The following is a 22,063-nucleotide window of genomic DNA, read 5'->3' on the forward strand; positions in this document are numbered from 1 at the left end:
AAATACTATTGCAACTTATTTTCAGTGTACTTAGTGGCTTAAATGTCATACCTGAGTTTTGAGACAGATTCATTCCACCTACCCTGCAAGTGCATATGTAAATACACATGGGAAATAGTGAATACCAGTGTGTATGGAGCAGCCAGTGGGTTGTTCCACAGTGTAGGTTGTCGTCCTTTTGGTCACATCTCTTAATCAGTCCCTACTTTGTTAGGTATGGAATTTCCTTTAGAGTTCAGAGTGGCATGGTAATTCATGCAGTGGTGATACTGTGCAAACTTACAAAGGAATCACTTTATGCAGTCTTGATGGGAGGAGGATTTCTTGTAGCTCACAAGCATGGAAATGCTAAAAGTGCTATACTTTTAAAGTCATTTAAAAAAAAGTCATTTAATTTCAAACATAAATGCAAGAAATTAGAAGTAAGTAGACTGCTGAAAGGCAGAAGTGAAGGCACCACCTGTGGCTCCCCCACAGCGTTTACCTGATTTGAATTCAGAAAGTTATCTGATGACTTTTTGCAGGAAGTGTAAATTTGATTTTTTTTTCTTTAAATTTTAGTTAAAACTTGTTACTTTCCCTGTAATACTTACTGAAGCCTTTGGTCTGGAGAATCCAGGAGAGTGGTCAAAGTGGGGTGCAGGGATCTGTGCATACTGAGCAGTGGCTTTAGGAAGTAGGAAGATGAGAGTGCTTGGCAGCCTACAAAGCTCTCAGAAGGCTGGCAGTCATCAACTGGAAGTCAGTGTCCTAATGTTAAGGTAATGCAGACATTTTTATTCACTATCAAAGTGTCTTTAAGACTTTGCTCTGTATGTCCAATAGAAGTCCAGTTACTCTTTTACAAACCTAGACTTGGTCCACTTACCTCACTAGATAAAATTTAATTTTGCATATTTCATTTATTAATGAAACACTATTATTGTTTCAAAGTAAAAACTGTATCCAGATGACAGAATAGCTCTAACTTCTTAAATCCTTCATCAAATACTTTATAAATACATAACACTGCTTTTAGCTTCTGTTGCACAGTATGTCTTGATGGAATTGGACTATTCCTTTTCATACATAAGCATGTTTTGTGTAAGTGTAGTATCTGTCTATATGACTTCATGCTCATACATCTTTCTAGGTACATATGATGTTAATTTAAGCTTTTTATAATGGGGTGACCGTTGTTTGTAGACCTGTTTTTCTTAAGTACTTTCTTAGAAGAGAGTATGTTGTGCTTACAAGTGTTGAAGAAATTACATTAAACTGAAATTCAAATACAAAGCCTTACTGATGCTACCGCTCACATGGAACAGTGTCCTTCATCTAATCATTGTTAACAAGCTGGAGCTTTTGAAAGGTGATACTTCTCTAGTGTTAGGCTTTCTCACTGTTATGTGAATGTGTCTGCAAATTTTACATACAAACTGAAGGTATTCCTTTTTCTGTGTCCAGGACCGTATCAAAGAGATTTGACCTCACTGCATTTCTTCTTTGATACTATGTAATTTGTAATTAGTATCAAGCACTAAATTTCTAAAATGTGCATTGCTATAAATTAAAAGCTTAGGTGCATTATTGTAAATGAGATGAATGCAGCAAAGTTTTTTAATAAAATCTCACTCAGGAATTCACCGAGGAGAATAAGGAGAAAAAAAATTTTTTTTGTCTAAAAGTAGTCCATATAATTGTCCTTTAATGGGCTTTAGTGCTGCGTCACAAATCTATTTGGTTATTATGGAATTTTTTTTTTTTTTTTAAGTTTGCTAGCTACATTGATTCTTTGTTTTCTAAGTTACCCCTCAGTAAATAATCGCTTCCTCATGAGGTAAGATTATTGCTTTTATTTTCTCTTCATACTATGGATTTTAAGGAAGCACAAATAGGAATTGTTGAAACTACAACCATTTTTAGCTGCATGCTTGCAGAAGTTTTGAATGCCTTTTCTTGGAAATTTTTGGTCATGGTAGCATGTTACCTTACATAAATAAGCATTTGTAATAGTAGCTGCCATGGTTATAGGGTGCATTTACTGTATGTGTAGCGTGGTGAGATGAGTTGATAGATGTCTCTGAAAAGTCTCCTTGTTGCAGTGTTCTCCCCCCACAGCGCAGAGCACTCTGTGTGAGCCTGAGGAAAGAAGAGCCCAATTCTGGGTCTCCATGCAGAGAGACAGTTCACCTCTGATTTTATGCTGGCAGAAAATCGGCTGTCCACTGTGGATCATAAGTGCATGAAGAGTTCTAATATATTCCTATATAGTTGTATGTCTTCACCTAGCAGTTATGCAAAATAGGCTTGCAAGGAATTTTTTCCTTTATTTCTGCACCTCATGAAAGCTTTTTATGCCAGAGCTAGAAATATATGTGAAAATATTTAGTCCTCTGGCCTTTGGAGCAAAATTCAGTGTATACAGTAGTATTTGTAGGACGAGGATGTTATGAATGGGTCTCAGAGTCTCAGTGGCAGAGACAGATAACCTTTTAGCAAAGTCTAATGTTGAGTACAGCTTACTATTCTTATATTATAAGAATAATATTAATGATATTCCCCATGTAACTCAGACCATTTTTTCCCTTCTTTTCATATTTATTGTCCATATATTTATCAAAGTACAGCATAAGCGTAAAGACAAAGTACTAAATAACAAAATCAGATGCAGGCAAGGTACCTAAATTGTCATAAAAGATTAGCATACCGAGGTCCTGCTTTGTGACTCTTAAATGCTACTTCAGTGAAACAGTAAGTTGTTACAAAAAGCAAATATTACCATGGTGAGAAATAATTATTTTTATCAAAAAACATGACAGTCAAATCATTCTTTAGAAAGGGAGGGCAGCAAACCTGGTTTCCTTCTGCAAGACCAGAGATTGTTGGGTTTTATGACTTTGTGAATCTAGCTTTAAGTAATTTAACAACTTGTTTTTAAAAGAAGTTTGGTTCTTCATACATTTACTGCCGAAGGAGTCATTAAGACTTCATCTCGGAGTATGTTCTGTTTCTTTGCTAGAAATAATATGTTTACAAGTCTTTTTTAATTTGCTTCTTTATGTAGTCTAATTTTACGATCCTCTTTTGCTGAGAGAACTTAAAAATATCTTTCCAGCAGCAATCTGGGAACATTTGGTATACAGTAAGCAATTTCACCTTTAAAAGTAGGACATACACTTAAAACAGTATGAATGTTTTATTTTATTACATGAACATATAATCTGTAACGAAAACTTCATTTAGCATTCCTGTTTTCAGTTTATCCTAGTTTTAATCTCACTTCCTCATGCTTTCTTCATTAACCAGTTTCACTTCATGCTTCTGTTTTGGGATATAACAGCCTTAAAAGTCTGAATCTGAAGTTTAGTTTGCTGTCTGGTATTAGGCTGCGTACTACAAGTAAGGTATTAGATACTGTTCAGAGAGCAGTTGATTTAGGTGATACATGATCAAGTTACTACTTGCTTTTATACTTCAGCAAGAGGTAGAGGAGGGCTCTGGTGGGCTAATGTGGGGAAAAACTCTTCAACACATACCCTTGAGATCCTGGTGCAGATGAACTAATCACAAACTTGACTGTTAGCGGCCACTCATATTCCAGTCTTTTTAGCAACATTCATGCTGCTTTTGGAGTAAGGCCCAATAGTATGTTGTACCAGGTTCAGAGCAGGATTTGTGTATTCTGCAAAGTTGCTGTAACATGAATTAAGCATACTGAGTTATGTCTCTGTTAGGATACTGAGATTTGTCACACAGTAATTGGCTTATGAATCTTGGCGTAAACTGTATTATCACACTTCAATTATTAGTCCAATCACATAAACTTATGAAAATAATTAAGCTGCACAGTTACTTGTAGATTTGGATCTCATGTATCAATATAGATTATGTATTTCCTGTAATGTCTAGAAATTCTGCTTATTAATGGCATAAATTTTTAGTTTTATAGTGTTAAAATACCAAATTCCCTCTGGAAACATTTTAGTATGAAAGTGAAGAGTCTGAGAGAGCAGCTACTATAGCTGTCATTTTTACATCATTAAAGTACCACAGTTTGTGTATACCTTAAAGCATCTGTGTTGATACTGGGAGACTAACATCAGGAAGGATTAGAGTCCTTGAAGTTTTTGTAATAGTTTTTTCCAGATGTTTGATAGCCTTCTTAGGAGACATGCAAAAGAGAGAAGCCTGTTTCATCAGCTTTGCACGAAGCATCTGTTGCAAATAAGGCTGGTATTTCTTGGCTTGTTGTGTAGGAGGACTTCTTTTCAGTGGCTACTAAATAGTGCCAAAATATTGAAGTATGGCTAGGTGGCTTCAGGACAAGAAATCCAACCAATGTCTTGCATATTTCAGGTGGGTGGATTTGACTTTGTAAGTGCTAGAAAATTCAGGCAGGCAATTTACCTCTGAAACTCTACACTGAATCTGTATCAGAATCTGTCTTTAGAGAGCTGAGCCTTTGTCACTTGAGGGGGTGATTCTTCTTGACAAGGGCCTGTGAGATGGCATTGAAAGTGATGGGTCAGTCTGTGGAGTTAGAGCTCTGGCTTTGAACGTTGTCCTGTTAGCAGTGAAATGCTGTCTTTGACAAATGCATCTTTTGATATACCAGTCTTCAAGAGAGAGATCTGGTACAATTACATAATAGGGAGAGAAGGGGTGTAATCAAACTATGACTAAATAATGACTATTACCAAACCAGTAGAGGAGTAGACTCAGTAGTTGTATGTATAGACAATGGGGTTTTTTTCATGTTTTCATGTTCTGTACAGGTTTCTTTCTCTTTTTCAGAAAAATGTTGAATGAAATAATATTATGTTTCAACTTCTAGAACTACTTAAATGCAACTGTGCAATGGCTGTCACATGGGCTCTTAAGCTACAGCCTGGAACCCCAGGGCAGCAGAAGTTCCACAGGAACCTGATGAGTGTTACAGTTCTCTGTTTAATTACAACTTGGCAGCATTTATGATTTTTCTATAAGTACATTTTTATGTTACAAAAATAAAGATTGTGTATTTCACATATATTTGCAAGCTAACTTGATGTAAACAGAAGGGTGTTTCTAGTGTAGAATGCTTCTTAGTGATTTTTCTAAATGGCATTAGAAAGAGGCAATTTTTTCATGTGAGTTAAAGGCAAACAGTGTAGAGTATCACTAACTATATATTCCTTGTGAGCTTCAGGACTGTATTGGCCAGATGAAGAAACCTGACATTATTCTGAATGGGAGGTGATGAAGAGCTATTGGAAAAGCTGAGGCATCTAGGGGAAAGAAAAAGCAACTCTTTTTCCTTTAATGTTTGTAAGGTACTCTTAACAGAGAACTTAATTTCACACTTTCATAAAATTTGGCTTAAAGCCTTATAACTTATTCAGAAAGCCAGATTCATTAGTTTTTATGAAGCAATGCTGTCAGTGCTGTTCAATGCTGTCTTTATTATTATCCTTAATCCTTGCGTAAAGTCCACGCAAGGAACTCTCTATATGCCATCTAAGCTTGTCCCCAGTATTGTTGATATATATGGCTTTCACACCAAGCAGAATATATAATTCCTCCAAATTTGTTCCCTTTAATTCAGTGCTTTTCCATCAGACCCCAGGCTCTTTTCATCACAACCCATTGTTAAATTCATAGATTGTTCACACAGAGCTGCTGTGTGACCACTTTTGTTTCTGAATGTTTTCTGTGGTCACCCATGGTGACTACTTCTGGTATTGAAGTTACCTGTACTAACTTGCTTCAGACAGATGTTATAAACAAATAATTGCTGCTAATAACTTTTTCCTTCATATGATTAGGTATTTTGTGGAAAATAGTGGTCAGAGCTTCCCTCTTCTTGGTGAATTGACTGTTTCCTATTTCAGAAATTACCTTTTTCCTCTCTTCTGTTGCTAACAAAATCTGGCCCATTGTGACAATTAGATAAGGCTGTGTGCCCCCATAAGAGAGCAGAGAAGACAAGAAACCTGTTTTTAAATATTGAGAAGCACAGGAAAATGAATTTGAGCTACAACTCAGCTTTTGTGTACCATTTCATGCCCTTTGTAAGACAAATACTTGCAGAGAATTAGTACTAAATCACTGAGCTATTCAGAAGTAAATCTTTTCTGTGTATTTCACAATAGCTTCCTAAACACATGTATTGCATATCTGGTTTAAAGTATTGAATCAATGATCCATAGAAAACCAAGTTGTTAATAATCTAACTCTTCAGTTACTGTTTGCATGTCTTAGAGAAACAAACAAGAATGTTTTGCCCAAGATACTGCAGTAGACTGTTTCCATGCAGTACATTACTCTTACTGTATTTAGTTTTATAGTTCATGAAGCAAACAATCCAAAGTAATAATTACACTATTCAATGTGAAGACCACTGAGCTCAGGCATTAAAAATGGTAGTCATCACACTGTTGAGCTGCTCAGTGCTTTTAATTGCAATTTAGATCAATTTCTTGACTAATAATACAAGAGCTGCTGTCTCTTGCTTTAAAACTACTAATAAGTAGAATTTAAATGATCCTTAATGCTGCCTTTTTGGAGGGTCAAAGATTAAAACTTAGTTCATCTGGAAAAAAAAGCCTTCTATCTTTCTCCCTTGATTCACGTAAAGCTGAAACATTTAAGGGTACAACCCTTGCTTCCTAATGAAGCAGAGATATGGGCTGTTCAGGAATGTTCAGACTCCTTCATTCAAGGTATTAAGTTCTGAGATTTGTTTTTTGCCCCACTTCTTAGTCACTGCTGTTAAAATAAAGCACCACCTTGCAGTCACTTAAGCACATTATTACCCTGGCTCAGGAATAGGTTTTGCTGTATGAAGATCAGAATGCTCTGTATGCTGCAGAATGAAGTACTCCCTGAAATACACTGGATTTATGATTATTTTTGTGCTAAGGTGTAAAGATATGGAGACTGGCAACACTGTAATGCAGGAAAGATTCAGCCTGCCTGTCATGGATTGGTGATTTTGCTTTAGATATAGAAAATAATAATAAAAAAATACTTGCAGATTCTGGGCTGCAAAGTAAGGATGTCCTGCAGTATGCAGGAGCTTTGTTCAGTCACAGGAAAAATATTTTTTCCACAGTAAGAATATATTTAATAAATTTTCTTGCTAATCTTTACTTAAAATGGGAAGATTTCCTTCAGAAACTGTGTTCTGTGAAAAAACACATAGTCCTTAAATTCTGAAATAAGATTACGGTGTCTCTGAGCAAAAGCTTTTGAGGCTTGTCTTTTCTACCTGCATGGAGGAAAGAACAAGAGTTCTTTGTGCAGGCTAGAGTAGATGTGGAGCTGTCACATGAGGGGAAGATAGTTGCTTCTGCTTTTTAGAGAACAAGCACAGATTGTGAAGCCTGTGATGTTGTGTTACATTGTTCATGAATTCAAGGGCATCTAAAAGACTTGTTAAATGGTGGGAAGTTAATTACGGCTATATGAATAAATGAAATACTGCTGGAATAGCATTTCTGTCTGGTATACTATGTATTCATGCAGCTGGGATGGTTCATGCTGTGGAAAAACTCAAAAAGCCAGAGTAATGCTATTTTCAGCTTGTACTGATGTTATTTCAGAGCTGTACTGCTTTAATGCAATGATTTTTGTCTTTGAACTGATTTTTTTCACTGAGGGAAAAACTGTAAGGTTGACCCTTTTCACACAGTAGCTTTCCCCCTAGTTTAAACATTGAGGCACATTTTCCATTGGGACTCTACCTGCTGTCATAATTTGGTTTTAATTAATTATCACTAGTGTCTAAAATAATTTGTTAATAGCAGGTTTAGATGTTGCTTGAAGAAAATTGTTTTGTTTACAGTATGCATCTGCTTATTACATATCAGCACTGAACAGGAAGAGTTATTTCCTGCCTCAGAATACTAATGTTTCTTTGTCTCTACAATGAGAGAAAAAACCAAAACAAAACAGAAACCCCCAAATGTACCAACCAAACAAAAAAACACAAAAAAAAATACAAACAAAAAACCAAACAAGCAACCCCACAAACTACAACAAACAAAAAACAAAGAGCAAAACCTGCTAACTTTTCTAAGTAGGGATTTGTGGTATATGAATCTTAGTATACATTGCTGATGAAGATAAGAATTGTATTTTTAACATATTCCTACTGCAATAAATGTTACAGGGAATATAATGTAGTTCATACAGTGCATTAATGTAGTTTTAACTGCATAGCTAAGTATTTTAGAAGTTGCAGATGATGCATGAAAGCAGAAGTTTTAACTGAATTATTATATAGCCTTATTTTTTGAAATAAAATTTCATTTGGGCAGTTGGCTTATTCAGGCTTGCTTATTTTTAAGCATTCTTAACTTCAAGAAGATGGGTGGGGATCATGTGCTGTTGATTAAGAATGTGGGTTTCTTGGTGATTCAGCAGGTAGCTCAGCAGTATCAGGAAATTTCCACTGTTCATATTTGTTTTTCAGTGTCTAACAGTATTTTTTACTTGTTGTTGCCAGCCAGCAGTTATGAAAAGCTATTTTGCTGTTGATCAGAAAATTACAAGACCAGATGGGTTGCACTTACGTATTACAGATACAAACTTCTTGTGAACGTTGATTTTAATATAGCCCACTTGAAGAGCTGTTGAGTAATCAGTCACTCAAAAAGGCCACTCTAACCTTGCTTCATGACTTCTGTGTATTGGTTTACACATCCTCTTTTTTGAAGAGAAGTTTTTGTATGGCAAGATACACCACATACATAGTTTCATATTGTGTATCCTGTGAAGATGGAAAATGTTCCATTAACTTATATTCATTTTGTAAATTGTTTTGGAGATTACAAGCTTTATACTGCCAAGGAATGCTTGTGAAACCTTTGGTGACTGACATGACATAGAGGGTAGGTTTTGTATTGACCTAATATTTGCCAAGATATTACTTTTTACTGGATGTAAAAATGTTAAAAGCAGTACATACATTTTAAAGAAACAGCCTTCAAAAGAGGTACGCTGCAAATGGCAGGCTAGCATATTAGTCCTACCTTTTTAAAAGACTTACTGCAGTCAGAAGCAGTGTTTTAGCATCTAATGTATAAGGATGAGGGGAATAAGATGGCACAAAGTTTAAGAATGCTGTAGTAATATACATTAACTAAAATTAATATACATTAACTAAATTGTGTTTATGACTATGTAAGGTTTTTGTTTAATTTTCGTTTTTTGGGGTGTTTTTTATGGTTTTTTTTTTCCTGTAGTTGTGACATGGAGAATAAAGAAACCCTTAGGGGGCTGCCGAAGATGGATGACCGCCCAGAAGAGCGCATGATCAGGGAGAAACTCAAGGCAACGTGTATGCCAGCCTGGAAGCATGAATGGCTGGAAAGAAGAAGCAGAAGAGGTCCTGTGGTAAGTGGCAGTGATGGAAAGGCAGAATCTGGAACAACTATTGCAAATAAAAATAATTTATATCTCTTTCTCTTAGAAACATCGTTTTCTTGACAGTTTGTATACTCTTTATTATGGTCTGCTGTTGATTTTTCTATGAGCTGTTTACCAGGAAACCGTGTCTGGCTTTCTGAAATGTATGCATATATTAAGCTTTATTTTACAAGAAAAGGCATGTGGCTGTGGTGTTGGTTTTTTGTAATACAAATTATACTGGGACAACACTGCCCTCTAATGTCAGCAATAGAAGTAGCTATTAGGTAAAAACGTAAGTTTGAATACAAAACTGTGCTGTAGTGCTTTGTACTCCCTTGATTCTTAGTAGCTTCATGAATATAGTTTTCCTTAGTTTGAAAGGTTAAAGTTTTCTGTGCTTTGTAATAGAAGCATATGAAATTTCTGCAAAATAAAAAAACAAACAGCGATCTTAATAAAACCAGGAAGAAAAACTTTTTTTTTTTTGACTCCTTTACACAAAGTTCTCAACTCTGCTAAACTTTGGGTATCAGAGTATTCTATTGGCTTGTTGGCTAGTGCTTTTGTATAAATGTTTCAGAAGCAATTTTAAGAAACTGTATGTAGATCACTGCTATGAAGTGTAGTTAAAATTTTATTTAGTACCTCGAAGTGTGCGTTGGTCGCTGTGACTCCCAATGATCATAAGTGGCACAAATGGACATGAAAAAGGATTTTTACTTTTATGCTAGATACAGATAAACAAGATAAACCCTCTTAGATGTTAGAACCACAGGAATATGCAAACTTTGGATGTCTAGATAGTAGCTTAACTATGTAATGTTAGCAAAACATGTTTTGATTAACTTATTTTCCATTTGTGTAAAATGATAAATTTTTAATTCTAACACATGGTTTAATTACTGCAAGGTGGTGAAACCTATCCCTGGGAATGGATCAGAAATGAATAAACTCTCTCTAGAACCTCAAGCTGAAGGACAAAGCACTGCTTCTTCACCTACACAGAAAGGAAGACGTAGTCCTTCTCCTAGTATCTCCTCTTCATCATCATCATCATCTAGGACCGTTAAATCTGAATCACCGGGTGTTAGAAGAAAAAGGGTATCTCCAGTGCCTGTAAGTTACACACTGTGATGTAATTTGGCTGTATTTTGCAATATGTTGCTTATGGAGACAATCCTTCCTTTGTAGGGTAAAATGCTGATACAAAGGAGTTATGGCTGGTTATCACTTGAATGAGATGTGCGGAGTCTATCTCATGCTTATCATGTGTGGAATTTTATTCTCTACTCTGAAATTGTGTGTGTTCTTTTTAATTCTGTCCTGCCCTAAATTTTTATTTCTAGTGAATAAATGAAAGGACTGTACGTAGGCACTTGTGAAGATGTATATTCTCTTAGTTTGGTTTGGATAGAGGTATTTTGGTTTTCCCTGTAGTTCTATGTGTCTCCAGGCAGGTGTATTCTATTGAGGGAAGGGTTGTTGATTGGATTAAGGTTCCTGCAGAGTGTTTCTGGTATGCCAGTATGCCACTTGTGATCTCCTTCAGAACTGATCTTTCTGTACAGATTAGGGAAGATTTAGGTATGCTCATTATTAGAAGACTAAAATCTGTATTACATTCGAAAAGATTAACCTTACACATAAAAAACCCTTTTACTTTATTGCTGGACAGTGAGTCAATTATAACTTGCATTATAACTTAAAATTCAAAGTGGACATAAATCAGAGCAGAGGATTTGAAATTGGAAAGAGCCATTAATATGTCTCATGATGTTAGTAGTGTGAAGAATTTGCATGAAGACAATTCTAATGAAAGGTTTGGGTGATTGACTTTTGATTGTAGGGAAACAAAAGTAAATTGAAAAACAACTAAATAATCATGATCAGCGAGTTGCTTTAATTGTATAAAGGAGAAGAAGTTATACCCTTTTTCCTTTTCTTTGGATTTTCTTTAACTTTTGTTCTCCATTGGCTGTATAATCCCTTTTGTAAACCCAGTCATAGAATATCTTCATTTATGAAATATGTTGGCATTTAAACCTCATATAATCACGTCCTAATTTGAGTCATAAGTCTATGATTATCTTCTGATTGAGCTATACTTGATTCAGTAGTAATATGGTAAGGCAACTAATGTTGAAAATAGAAACAATTTAAAAGACCTTTGCCATCTTGTCAGACAAAACTTCACTTACAGCCTAATGAAGTTACAGTAGTTTCAGGCACTCTCTCGGTCATTTAGAGGGAAAAAAAATCCCCAGAACTAACACCTAAGTAACCTTAGTTTTGTCCAGAAAATATTTGTGATGGAACCTGTTTTGTAGTTTCAGAGTGGACGGATAACACCACCCCGAAGAGCCCCATCTCCAGATGGCTTCTCTCCCTACAGTCCTGAGGAAACGAATCGTCGTGTCAACAAAGTCATGCGAGCCAGGCTGTACTTGCTGCAGCAGATAGGACCAAATTCTTTCTTAATTGGAGGAGACAGCCCTGATAACAAATACAGAGTGTTTATTGGGCCTCAGGTAGACAACTTTTTGTGTTGTCTGCGGCTTTTATTATTTTATAGTTAATTTTGGAAAACTGCTCAGAACCAAATTCAGTAGTTAGTTGGCAACCTGTGATAACCCATTCTATAAAGTAATCTTTAAAGGTTGTAGTCCATGCTCATGAAGTATAATAATCAGCTTGTACTTGCTATGTATTTGATAACATACATTAATTTTGTCTAAGGCTTCTCTTAAAATAAATAAATAATCCTAGTTTGAAAGTAATTAGTATTTTCCTGCCTATTTCTCATACCTAGAAGTGGCTCTGAATTATGTGTCTTAGTATTTTTGGCTAAAATTTGGCCACTTCATTTTCCTGTTCAGTCACTTTGAAACACCTTATTTCTTCTATTCATGTTGTATATAAAAATGAAAAGAACATGGCATAATTCCTTTAATGGTGTGATGACCTCATTTTGGCTACTAATAAAATTCTTTTCATAGAATTTCATAGTACTAATGTGGTGATGTATTGGAGAACATCTAGGTTTTTGACTAAACAAAACCATCTCATTTAAGTTTGGTTGCCATTCTTGTTACGGATCTACAGTGATATGTATATATATGTTGTGTATATATATATATACAGCAACAGCTTAAGTTGATTTTTTATTTTAAAGTGAAAAAATGGTGAAAAAAAATCAATTTAAAATTGATGTAGTAATTGTCTGCTTTTTATCATATATTCCTAAGTAATATTTCAGGAATTCACATGTTCTGTAAGGCCATTGAAGATATTAATGCCTAAAAATGAAATATTTTGCATGAACTACTTTTTTTTTCAGGGGAAGGATAATATCTCTTCTGTGATTCACTGAATGTGAAAGATTGTTTGTATAACTATCAATTCAGTGGAGCCTTAGAATATACTTTTTTTTCAGACTTGTAGCTGTGGTCGTGGAACGTTTTGTATCCATCTGCTCTTTGTTATGCTGCGGGTTTTCCAGCTTGAACCGTCAGATCCAATGCTCTGGAGGAAGACACTAAAGAACTTTGAGGTAATCAATTTCTTACAGGTGTAATGCCAAATGTAAAATTCACTCCGGGTAAAAATTTTTAGGATAGTATCCTAAAAATGCTGAAGAATGTTGCTTTTCAACCCAGCATCAGTGTATGTTTTTCATAATATATTTAATCCAGTCTCAAGAGCTCTGTAACTAAAAGTATTAGCTGCAAGTAAAAGGTACAGTAGGAGTGAGCTGTAGTTTGGTGAGTGATTAAAATCTTGGATTGTCTACTCAGATTTGTATATCAGCTTCTTTGATTAGTTGAAAGATAAACAGGAGGGTCCTCAAAAGTAATTGTGTATATACTTAAAGCTGTTACTTATTTTTAATAAGCAGATGTTTTTCTTGTGATGTGTTTTTTGTGATCTGTTTATTCATAAGACTTATGAAATGACTGCTGCTGCTACTATTAATGCATTATTGTGAAGGTGAATAGATCTTTTTAGCAGTAGTTAAGCTTCGGTAGTACTACTTTTCATTACAGACTATTCGTAGTATAAATACAATGTTGCTATCTTTTTCTGATGTTAGGTTGAGAGTTTGTTCCAGAAATATCACAATAGGCGTAGCTCGAGGATCAAAGCTCCATCTCGTAACACCATCCAGAAGTTTGTCTCACGCATGTCAAATTCTCATACATTGTCATCATCTAGTACTTCTACATCTAGTTCAGAAAACAGGTTAGTATTTCTAAAGGAATTAAAAGCTTTATTCTGTAGTTCGCTTCTAATTTTAGAGGTTTAGAATCACCTACATTCTTTTTGTTCCAAGCTGCTTTCATTTCAAGCTATGTTAAGTCTGTATTTGCAAGCAGTTGTGTCAAGCATTCATTAGTTACTGTATTACAAAGTGGGCATGTTTGCTTTATAACTTCTGCTTGAAAAATGGTAAGTAGAATTCTCAATCTTTTTTTGACCCTTTATGAATTTGGGAGACAAATTTTGGAGACATGCTTGTGCCTATGGCAATATACTGAAAAAAAATTTGGGTAACTGCACTGTATGTATATGTAAGTGTGTATATATATATATAAACATAAGGAAGTGTATACTTAAAACCACAATTTAAAATGGATTATTTTAAGGAAACCATTAAACTAGTCTATTTTATATTTTATACATATTAAACAATTATACAATATTAAATAATGCCTGGTGTATCAATTTTAATTGTTTATTTGTGTTGGGGTTTTTTCCTGGATTTGTACAATTTGAGTGCTTGTGCATGTTCCTTTCCTTAATTTTGATAATACATTGGTTAATTTTTTAACAAGTGATTTGTGCATATGTTAGTGAGTGAACTAGACATCCTCTAGAGAGGTCAAACCTCAAAAGACAATCTAAACTGAGACATCCATTTGTGTGAAGTGAAACTTAATTTAGGGAGTATCTTGATACATTACTTTGTGATGAATATATTCAGACAGGTTTGTAATTCTGATGTACACATTGTGGCCTTAATTTCCATCATCTTGTTCTTTGAAAGAGCGAAATTGTGTAAATGCATAAAGATAGCGGTTAAATACATAATGTACTCTGGAACTACTTATCTGGCAATGCAGTTCCTTTAATGTAGATACCTTGGGTAGGAAAATTATTTTTTCTAATAGAGTTGGCTTCACTGTTTTATGAACTTCTCAGCATTAGTTCTCCATTTTGAGATGATGAAAGATTTTTCAGTTGTTCCCCAGTTGATTAGTTCCAAGTATTACTAGTATGGTGAGATAAGTTGCTGTGTTGTACGAATCTAATCTTGCCTGGTAGAAGTATTGGAGAACACTGAGCATCAGAATTACTGAGATAAAAGTTTATCTATTGTGTTCTGATAATTAATGTGACTTGCAGTTATTTTTGGTTTATTCCTCATTCTCCAAAAATAAGTTTTCAGTTAATACTTGTGTTTCTGTACATGCTGGGGAAATGAATTTTTCACTGTAAGCTCATTTTCGTGGATTTTTCAAGGAAAAAAATAGTGTCAACCAGTTGCCAGGAAATAGAAGTTAATGCGTGTGTTGAGGAATAAAATATATTTATATATATTTATTAATTTTACTTTCAAAATATGTTGGTGAGAATCTACAGGGTTCTTGCAAACTTTAGATACCCGCTAACTAGAACTGAAATTTTTGCTATAAATAGTAAGAGTTTTGCAAATTTAAACAATATTTCAGGAGATTAAAATCTGTTTTTCATTATATGCTGTTAAAGTTCAGAACAATTTTTCTGGTAAACTATCTCATTATATCCATTAAAGAAATTAATTGGAGGTAAATAAAATGGAAGCAACATGTAAAAGGGAAGATGCTTTTTTAAACATATAGGAAAAAAAGGCTGGACCTTCCAGTCTCTAATTGGTATCTGACCTCATTTGAAAATGCATGATATATTTTGTGACTTTCCCATTCACTTCAACAAGCTGTAAATCTGCACTTACATGCTTCTAAATGTTTGGTTGCTTCCATATTCAGATCGAGGTTTAGGAGAATGATTGATGAGTAGCCTTAAGTTATTCAGAAGTGACTTTTCCAAACTGGAAGATAATATTTTTCACTGTTAAAGCCTTTTTTGAGTTCCGTGCCACTTTTACAATCACAAATGTCTATTTTTATAGTATGAAGGATGAAGAAGAACAGATGTGCCCTATTTGTTTGTTAGGCATGCTGGATGAAGAAAGCCTAACTGTGTGTGAAGATGGCTGCAGGAACAAATTACACCACCACTGCATGTCAATATGTACGTTGTCATCTTTGTCTTGATAATTTCTAGTGACTAAATATGCATAAGTATTTTCATTGTTTGGTTTTTTTGATTTTTTATCTTGAAAGTGAAAAAGACAAGCCTGTTCTTATTGACAGTTTGGTATCATCTGGATGCTATTGATATGCCTTATTTTGTCAGTTACCAACAGGAGTAGTTTGTATTTTGATGCTTTGAGAAAGAAGTTAATTGCAGGGCTGGAGATTTGAGTCTCTTTCACCAAAGTGAAAAAATGGTATCCAGTTAGAACAAGACTGGAAAAAACCTTTTGGACCCCCGTGATTTGTCCTTAGAACGCGTGAAGGTCATCTGCTATCAGCTAGGATTACATAAGAGGAGCATGCTTACATACTGCATTAAATGAAGTAGACGCATAGTTACAGTTCACTTTAACAAATAATATTTCATCTCCTATATTTTAATACTTTTGAAAAAGTATTGCCTTTGTGGTACAAAAAGAACTGCATTTCAGGTCATAATTTTTATTATTAGTTTCAGTGCTAAACTGAAATGTTCATGCAAAAAATGTTTAAATGCCCATATTGGATGCTGCAAATGGCTCCATTCAGAAGCATTTTTGAAGCTAATGTTCTTCCATAGAATTTAGAAATAGTGATGCCATCTTCTAGTTTTATTTAGTGTAAAACTGCAGCATATGTTATCCTGTTGTTGTATTCCAGGGGCAGAAGAATGCAGAAGAAACAGGGAGCCACTTATCTGTCCTCTTTGTAGATCTAAATGGAGATCTCATGATTTCTACAGGTAATGATTCAGTCTGTATATAACAAATTGTCTGTTTCAGGATATCCTTAGTTGATATTCCTAAATATGATTGATTATTTACCTCAGTAAATGTCTTAATTTGTTAAACCACGTTTTTTGTTGTTATTTGTAGTCATGAATTGCAAAGCCCGGTGGATTCTTCTGTTCTCCGTGTGGTTCAGCAGCAAACTCAACAGCAATCTACAACTGGATCACAGAGAAGAACCCAAGACAGCAGTTTCAATCTTACCCACTATGGGGTCCAGCAGATCCCTTCTGCCTATAAAGATTTAGCTGAGCCATGGATTCAAGTAATTTTACTTTGTAAAATAAGTTTCAAATTTAAAAAACTGATTTTGAACTGTTTTGCTAGATTTGTCAGATCAACAATTCATGTTTGATTATTATTGGAAATAATCATATTTAACTTGTATCAGCAGATAACATTTTCCAGTCTTGTTTTAGCTGGAGGTTCATTTTAGGACTTGTATTAGAGGTCTATGTAATAAAATGTAGCATTCTTAGCTCAAGTTTTTGTTATCCAAATCACATAAACACAGAGTTGGCACTTAGTGGTACCCAAGATACATTGCAAGAGCCAAGTGACCTAAATAACCTCTAGAGTCTAGAGGTGGGTTCAGCTGAGCAAAAGTCACACGCTTAAGCGTGTGAGAGAACTTGTATTGCCTCTATTTCTGCTGCAATTTTTATCTGGTATAGCTGGACCTTGCTCGTATCAATGTGTAGAAACAATCTCCATACTGAATAATTAAAATAAAATTGGAAGCAAACAGAACCACCCGTGCAGTCATCATCCCACTTCTCTTAACAGTTTTTGGAGAACTGATGACTTAACATTTATGGTATTTCATATCTATCGTGGAAACTTAAGGCATTGTCCCTTCTGACATATTTTTGCTGTCAGACTCCTTAAGGTGACTTATCACCAGAAACTCTTAATTGCTGCTCTTAGATACTTAAGTTAGTATTCAGTTTGACTCCTGTAACACTGGTTTTTCTTTGGCAGGTATTTGGAATGGAGTTAGTTGGCTGCTTATTTTCTCGAAACTGGAACATACGAGAGATGGCACTTAGACGTCTTTCCCATGATGTTAGTGGTGCTCTGTTACTGGCTAATGGGGAAAGCACTGGAAATTCTGGAAGTAGCAATGGAAACAACACAAGTGCTGGTGCTCTGGGAGCAGCTAGTGGGTCATCTCAGACCAATATCTCAGGAGATGTGGTGGTGGAATCCTGCTGCAGCGTGCTGTCCATGGTCTGTGCTGACCCTGTCTACAAAGTGTATGTTGCTGCTTTAGTAAGTAGTTGTTTACTTATTGTTTTGTAGTAATTTCAAAGTTCATTTTTGAAGTGGAGGGAAAAGGAGATTTATGAAGTCAATAATCCTAGTAATTGTTGTTGAGCATCACTGATGATCTAACTTCTATCATCCCACTTTCAGATGATGGTTAAAAGTCTTTAACAAGAGTGAGATGGCACGACTCCACTGGCCAGGTGTAAAGAAATGCTTGCTACAGTGCTGTGTATTAACAATACATGTATGACTAGATTCTTTCCAATATCAAAGAATACATGACTGTTTCTAATCGTGAATGTCTTAGAATCATAGAATGCATGGTATTCTGTGTATAGAATATGCAGAAAGCTATTTTACTTTGAACACTTCATTGATACTTTGAGATCAGTTTATGTGAAACTATTTGCAAGTCCCTAAAAAATTTTGTTAAATTTTTGTTAAAATTTTGTTAAATTGTGTAACTAATTTGATTTGTATCTATTGCTTTTTTCCTTTCTCTTAGAAAACTTTAAGAGCCATGCTGGTATATACTCCCTGTCATACTTCAGCAGAGAGGACTAAACTACAGCGACTTCTCAAACCAGTTGTAGAGACAATTTTAGTTAAATGTGCAGATGCCAACAGGTAGGATGTCTCATGAAGTTCAAATTAATTTTGGATTTTTACTGACATGGCTTCAGACTTTTTTTTTCTGTTTATGTGGACCTAGGATACCATTTCTAGATAGTGGTAATGAAACGTGTGGATCCTAAGTATAAATGTCATTTTTGTTATGGTATGATTGCTACTAAAAAACTTTTGGCATGAAAGATGTAGATTTTAAAGACACCTGACTGTATTTTTCCAACATCTGAAAATCATAACTAAAGCTTTGCTTTCATAAGGCCTTTTTTCTCCCTTAAAAGTAGAGGGAGAAGTTGGGTGCAGTTTTTGACCTTGCCATCCATCTTAGTTGATACCTTCAGTATGGTTTTCATGACTCACCTTCAAGTAGTCAGCATGTACTGATCATATATGCATTCTACTTCAACAACAGCTGTTGTACATCTGTGCCATAAAGTATTAAAATAAGACTTTTATTTCACAGTATAATGTTAGGAGCTGGCTATTCTGAGTTAATGCCCTTGGCATTTCTGGCTTGGGTAGGCTTTTTTTTCCCATCTCAGCCTGCCCACTTTGTTCTGCCACACCATTTCTTGGCTTGCACTGCAAACTAGGTAGAGAAGTCTACCGGCTTGATTTTTTCCATGCACAGTTAGTTAGTTATGCTAACGAATATTGAAATGTAGTGATTAGAATGTTGTTTCTTGAAAGCACTTGCTAAAAGAGTTGGGGTTTTTTTGTTTTAATTTCTTACAGTCGAACGAGTCAACTTTCAGTCTCAACGCTATTGGAAATGTGTAAAGGCCAAGCAGGCGAGCTGGCAGTTGGGAGAGAAATACTTAAATCTGGTAATAGCTCTTCATTTATAATTCAACTATAATTGCAAGTGAATATACTGTAGTGTTTTCAATTGTAATATGCAGTATCAGCATAGCAAAGAGACCAGTGTTTCAGCAGTTTGGGAGGGGGTAATTTGGGCAAACAAGGTGTATTTGCCTTTTAGTTCTGACTATTTAGATCACAATTTAGATTGTGAACATACCTAATCTTTGTTTTATCAACTTTCTTGTAGGGTCCATTGGTATTGGTGGTGTTGATTATGTCTTAAATTGTATTCTTGGAACCCAAACTGAATCTAGCAACTGGCAAGCACTACTGGGGCGACTTTGTCTAATAGACAGACTTCTGTTGGAGTTTCCTGGTGAATTTTATCCCCACATTGTCTGTGGAGATGTTTTGCAGGCCGATACTGTAGTTGACAGGTATTTGCTTCCATTACATAACTGTTACTTTTTGTAGCTTAATGTGTTGTGATTTCTTCAAAAGAAAAGAGTGGTTTTAATTCCTTTAAACAATTAGTGTACATTTATATATACTGTGCTTACTTTGCAGAGTAAATTATCTCTGTAAAAATTCTGACCTGTGCATCAATTTTAATTCACCAGTGCACCAGCAGGTTTTCCTTCTACTTTAATACTGACAGCTAAATATGTTGTCTTGAAATGGATTTCTTGTCACTAACAATCAGCATATAAAATAGCTCTCTTCTTTTTCTAGGTATAAGAAACTTCTGTCCCTCTTAACTTTCGCCTTGCAGTCAATTGACAATTCCCACTCAATGGTTGGTAAACTATCACGGCGAGTATTTTTGAGTGCAGCAAGAATGGTGGCAAGAGTGCCCCATGTTTTTGTAAAGTTGTTAGAAATGTTGAGTGTGACAAGCTCAACTCATTATGCAAGGATGCGTCGACGTCTCATGGCAATAGCAGATGAAATGGAAATTGCAGAAGCCATTCAGCTAGGCATGGAAGAAATGCACTCTGGGGAATGTCAACATGAAGACTTTCTGCAGCTTCCTGTACCAGATAACTCTCCAGAAGCTACAGAAAGTAATACTCCTAACAACACTGTCCAGTTATTGGGAAAATGCGGGAAAGGTTTAGGTGATAAAAAGCCGAGCACCAGTCCAGAGGACATTTCTGAGACGCTGGCTGGCCTTGCTGTGGGACTTCCTGTTTCATCAGTAACCACTGAGCAACCAAAGCCAGCCATTCAAACAAAAGGAAAGCCCCACAGTCAGTGTTTGAACTCCCCTTCTCCATCCAGGCATTCCCAGTCACTATTTCCAATGCTTCTGTCTCCTTCAAACCCATCTGTACCAGCTGGCACTGTAACAGATGTCTCCAAACTCAGACCTCAGGGATATGTTCCCTGCAAAATCCCTTCACCTTCTCCTCAAGCACGACGGAAGCTTTCTCTCCAGTTTCAGAGAAACTGTTCTGAAAATAAAGAACCAGAGAAGCTTTCTCCAGTTTTCACACAAGCGAGGCCGTTGCCATTGAGTCACATACACAGGCCAAAGCCATCACGACCCAACACAAGTGATATGAACAAGCAGGGAGAAACCTTAAAAAACAGTATGACACTTGACTTGAATGATATTTCACAGTGTGATGGCAATAGTGCTAGCAGTGCTGTTATACCAAGTGAAGAGACAGTGTTCACACCAGTAGATGAAAAATCTCGATTGGATGTTAATGCAGAGCTCAATTCCAGTATTGAGGACCTGCTTGAGGCCTCCATGCCAGTGGGTGATGGCACAGTTACATTCAAGTCTGAAGTTGCAGTTCTTTCTCCTGAGAGGGCAGAAAATGATGATACTTACAAAGATGATGTAAATCATAATCAAAAATGCAAGGAAAAGATGGAAGCTGAAGAGGAGGAAGCTTTGGCTATTGCTATGGCGATGTCAGCATCTCAAGATGCCCTGCCAGTAATTCCCCAACTACAGGTTGAAAATGGTGAAGATATCATAATCATTCAGCAGGATGTAAGTATATGTATGGGAAAAATCTCAGTTGAGGTTCACTGCATCTATAAAGCAGTACTTTATACTTCTGAAGTTAAAACACAAATGTACTCAATACCCTTTCCTAGGAGCTAGAGTGATCTGCCAGATGAAGGTGCTAACAGAATCCTTCAGTAGGTATTAGCAAGTTGGAGACAGTATTTGGAAGATAGACATCATGTCACGTGCCAGCCTCTAAAATAAAATTAAAGAAAGCATAGGAGTGGGGAAACTAGGAAATGAGAAAATGTTTTAAGCAGGAGTAGAACTCTGTTAAGTCTTAAAGGGTGATTTGCTTTGAAGGTAATCATCCAAAACCATACTAGTTTCTGAAAGAAAAGGCAGACTTGGAAGAAGCCATGTTGTCCGCACATCTTGAGAGATAAAATGTGAGTTACTTTACAAGTCAGAAAAAAGATACTTGTTTGCAAATAGACAAAAGCACAAGAATTAAGAATAGAGAAAGAAGTGTATTGTTAGTTAGCCTTTGCATGAGGTAGCAACATGAAACAAAGTGGGATGAATAAAGTAAGTAGAAAGCAATGTGATTTTGCATGTGTTTACTATAGGTGCTAACTAAAACTTCAACAAGAGGTGAGATCAGGAGCAAAAAAAAAAAAAAGTTGCTTCTATTCATGTCCTTAAGTCTTGCTTTTCACTTTGGGTAGTAACATAGAGGAGACTCTCTGTTCTTGCATACTGTAGGACTGTGTGGATAATGGAATACACTGGTCTGCAACGTGTGTGGTGTCCAGTACTGTTAGGCAGAGTAGAGGCATATAAGCTTGGGTATTTCATAACCTTTCAGAATGCCTGCACTTTAGATGCATGCAAGTGAACAT

The 22,063-nt window shown here is 35.7% G+C and overlaps 1 protein-coding gene across 3 annotated transcripts in view; it reads left to right on the forward strand.

Annotated features, from left to right (window-relative positions):
* MAP3K1 (mitogen-activated protein kinase kinase kinase 1) overlaps positions 1–22,063 on the forward strand; it is a 51,551-nt gene that overhangs the window by 23,488 nt on the left and 6,000 nt on the right. For all 3 annotated transcript variants that reach the window (XM_030467866.1, XM_030467868.1, XM_030467867.1), the window contains 13 exons: positions 9,210–9,360; positions 10,285–10,491; positions 11,703–11,903; positions 12,809–12,925; positions 13,466–13,614; positions 15,545–15,666; positions 16,371–16,452; positions 16,586–16,763; positions 17,480–17,770; positions 18,273–18,394; positions 19,130–19,221; positions 19,446–19,635; positions 19,931–21,203. In XM_030467866.1, coding sequence (XP_030323726.1) covers positions 9,210–9,360; positions 10,285–10,491; positions 11,703–11,903; positions 12,809–12,925; positions 13,466–13,614; positions 15,545–15,666; positions 16,371–16,452; positions 16,586–16,763; positions 17,480–17,770; positions 18,273–18,394; positions 19,130–19,221; positions 19,446–19,635; positions 19,931–21,203 — 3,175 coding nt within the window. The remainder of the gene's footprint in view (positions 1–9,209; positions 9,361–10,284; positions 10,492–11,702; positions 11,904–12,808; positions 12,926–13,465; positions 13,615–15,544; positions 15,667–16,370; positions 16,453–16,585; positions 16,764–17,479; positions 17,771–18,272; positions 18,395–19,129; positions 19,222–19,445; positions 19,636–19,930; positions 21,204–22,063) is intronic.

The sequence above is a fragment of the Calypte anna genome, chromosome Z (genome assembly GCF_003957555.1).
Source record: "Calypte anna isolate BGI_N300 chromosome Z, bCalAnn1_v1.p, whole genome shotgun sequence".
Taxonomy (NCBI): Eukaryota; Metazoa; Chordata; class Aves; order Apodiformes; family Trochilidae; genus Calypte; species Calypte anna.